Below are 2,738 nucleotides of genomic sequence, written 5' to 3'. Positions count from 1 at the left end.
TCTTGAGTTCTTTCTCTTACTTCACTACCGCCAGGCTATAAAATGTATAATCTTTTGCCTCACTCTAAACCCCGCGCATGGTTTTATTTTGATGACAAATGCAGCGATACAAAAATAAAGGAATCTGTCGCTTGTAAACAAAATAAGACGCCATGGTATATGGGGGTATATTCAGCTGCACACACCGCGATATGTTCGACGAGCTAAAGATAAATAAAAAAAACACCTCTGTTATATTGTGTATTATGATGAAATATTTCGAATAGACAAGATGTGCTTAGTTTGTAGTAGTGTGTGGTATTATAGGCAGACAACTCATAAACTAAGCATAATATTTAACTTTGACCCTCCACTTTTTCGCTCGTGTGTAAATAAAAAAAATCGCGTACGTTAGGCAAATGGAAATCATACTGCATGGGAGTATATAGTGACAGGCGACCAGCACCAGGCTTGTCCTCCACATCATAAAGCATGCTTTTTAAAATTATTATTTCATAAGTGATGAGTTTAAGGTGATTAGTTTAGCTAAGTAGAGTAGTCTATTATGCTGTAAGAGACCATTCAAAGACCGATTGATTGATTGTACAGTCACGATTATAATTCTGGACTTTTCGTTTTCCTGATTACATTTTTTTACAAAAAGGAGAAGAATAGAAGGAGGAGAGGAAGAAAATGTAGTAAAATACGAAGAGGAAGAGAATAAGGAGAAAAAGATGAGGAAGAGGGGATGGAGTGAGGGAAGGGGGAGGAGGATGGAGAAGAAGAGTACACATGACAGCATACAATACAATATACAAATAAATCTCATTATCAAAATAATTTTTTTTTTTGCCCCAATTTCCTGATGAAATAGATCTACTTTTCATTTTATTTAGAATACAGGAGCTCTTTTGGGAATAAACTAGTAGATCTACAGAGCAACAATTCATGTTGTTTTTTTAATCTTGTTAATTTTCACCAGAGCTATCTTTAAAAAGTCCACAGTATTTAATTAAACTTTCGCCAGGCATAATCACTCACCCTTCCCATATACCATTTTCATTGCTCCGATTTTCATAGAATTCAGACAAAGTACGAGGAATCGGCTGATAATGGAGCAGGCCGACAGAAAAACCATAAAGAGGAACATGGTAATCCTCTCAAAGGACATGGACTTTGTAGGCGTGACCCCGGCCCTTCTTGCCCGAGGCATCTTTGAAAATCATCACATAGATAAGTTTGACGTAAGTTGAATGGCATATGTCCACAACATTCATTTTACCAATCAAACATAAATTGGCAACGCCTGTATAAAACGTTCGTGAATCTTCATTCTCTGTCTAGAATATTTTCTATTTTGCCTCAAAGAAATAGTAACAGGAATGAATAGAAGCTAATTCCTCACCGATAGCCAAGAAAATGGAAATTTATGAAAATTCAATTCAGAGCAATATTGGTAGAGATGCTCAAAAGGTACAGCCAGCTCAGAGTTGCAAAATTGCCTTTGATCGATTAATACTTTAAAAATTCATATCTTGCAAAATCTTGTAACAGATTTTTCTCAAACCTTTACTTTTTTTAGACTCTCATTTTTCTGCTTTTATTCAAGCAAACGAAATATCGGTCTGTGGACTTCCCCTTTAATGGTTTTAAATTTTCAATGTTTTCTTCACACAAGACACGTTTCTATGGGTTTGCATAATAGCGGTGTTGATATTGCTATAGAGTTTAAGGTATTTGTTGTGCTTTTCATAATTCAATTTATACTTTAGAATAACGTTGAAAAATCACAGTTATTTGTTGTATGCCAACTCCACGTTTGATGATAATGAGATAATAAGTTCACTCAAAGATGTTTTAAAGTGGGTATATACCGATCAATTGTGCTTTTCGTTGTTGAATTTGTACCAACAAAACAACTTTAATAGTCCCAATTAATTTGGATGCTAACTTTCCGTTTGATGTTGAGATAAAGGTGAAAGGTAAAATTGAAGACATTCTGTTATTTTTTTGTGGACATAATTCATGTATAAATGTTTTTCCACTTTTTTGTAATAAAGAAATAATTTCAACAATTCTCTTTAACTAATATTGAATATCACAGTCAAAGCCCAGCAAGAAAGAGAAGAATATGGCGCTCTTAATGGACATAGAGACGAGGGGTCCCAGGGCCTTCACTAGCCTAATAGAGTCACTGATCGAGGCCAACCAAAAACATTTAGCACAGAAGCTAGGATACTCAGCGTCTGGACCTTCACAGGGCCGGATGGGCCAGGCACAGGCTAAGACAGCTCATGTGAACAGACCGGCTCCATTTGGTCAACCAACCCAGCAAGTGCCCGAGGGTAATTCATAGATTAAAACTTTAAAGTTCTGGATTGATTTATACATAAATTTGACAACAAGAATAAATGATTAGATAAGAACACTGTTAACAAGATTATTCAACCATTTTTCTTGTATTAGGCATATCAAAATCTCTTCTTTTTCTTCCTCTTCTTCTTCTACTACTATTTCTTCTACTTCTTTTTCTTCTCCTTCTTTTTCTCATACTTCATCTCCTTCTTCTTCTTCTCCCACATAATATTTGATATAGTGCGCTTTGGTCGGTTTTTAACTAGTAAACTGCATAATAAAAGAAAGTTTTTACTTATTTTTTCCTTGCGGTTCAAACAGGCTTCACATTTTTCTGTACCATGTAGGACATGGAACGCTTTAAACAACAATAAACACACCCATATGGGAGGACGAATAACCAT

At 35.3% G+C, this 2,738-nt stretch overlaps 1 protein-coding gene across 1 annotated transcript; it reads left to right on the top strand.

The window, feature by feature from the left end:
* Positions 1 to 1,065: 1,065 nt before the first annotated feature.
* On the top strand, positions 1,066 to 2,335 carry LOC115921560 (caspase-2-like). The gene is made up of 2 exons (XM_030979105.1): positions 1,066 to 1,223; positions 2,084 to 2,335. The coding sequence occupies exons 1-2, from the start codon at positions 1,092 to 1,094 to the stop codon at positions 2,333 to 2,335; spliced, it is 384 nt and encodes a 127-aa protein (XP_030834965.1). The 5' UTR covers positions 1,066 to 1,091.
* Positions 2,336 to 2,738: the final 403 nt, after the last annotated feature.

Source organism: Strongylocentrotus purpuratus, unplaced genomic scaffold (assembly GCF_000002235.5).
Source record: "Strongylocentrotus purpuratus isolate Spur 01 unplaced genomic scaffold, Spur_5.0 spur5_contig_816, whole genome shotgun sequence".
NCBI lineage: Eukaryota > Metazoa > Echinodermata > Echinoidea > Camarodonta > Strongylocentrotidae > Strongylocentrotus > Strongylocentrotus purpuratus.
This window is presented reverse-complemented; position numbering and strand designations above follow the sequence as displayed.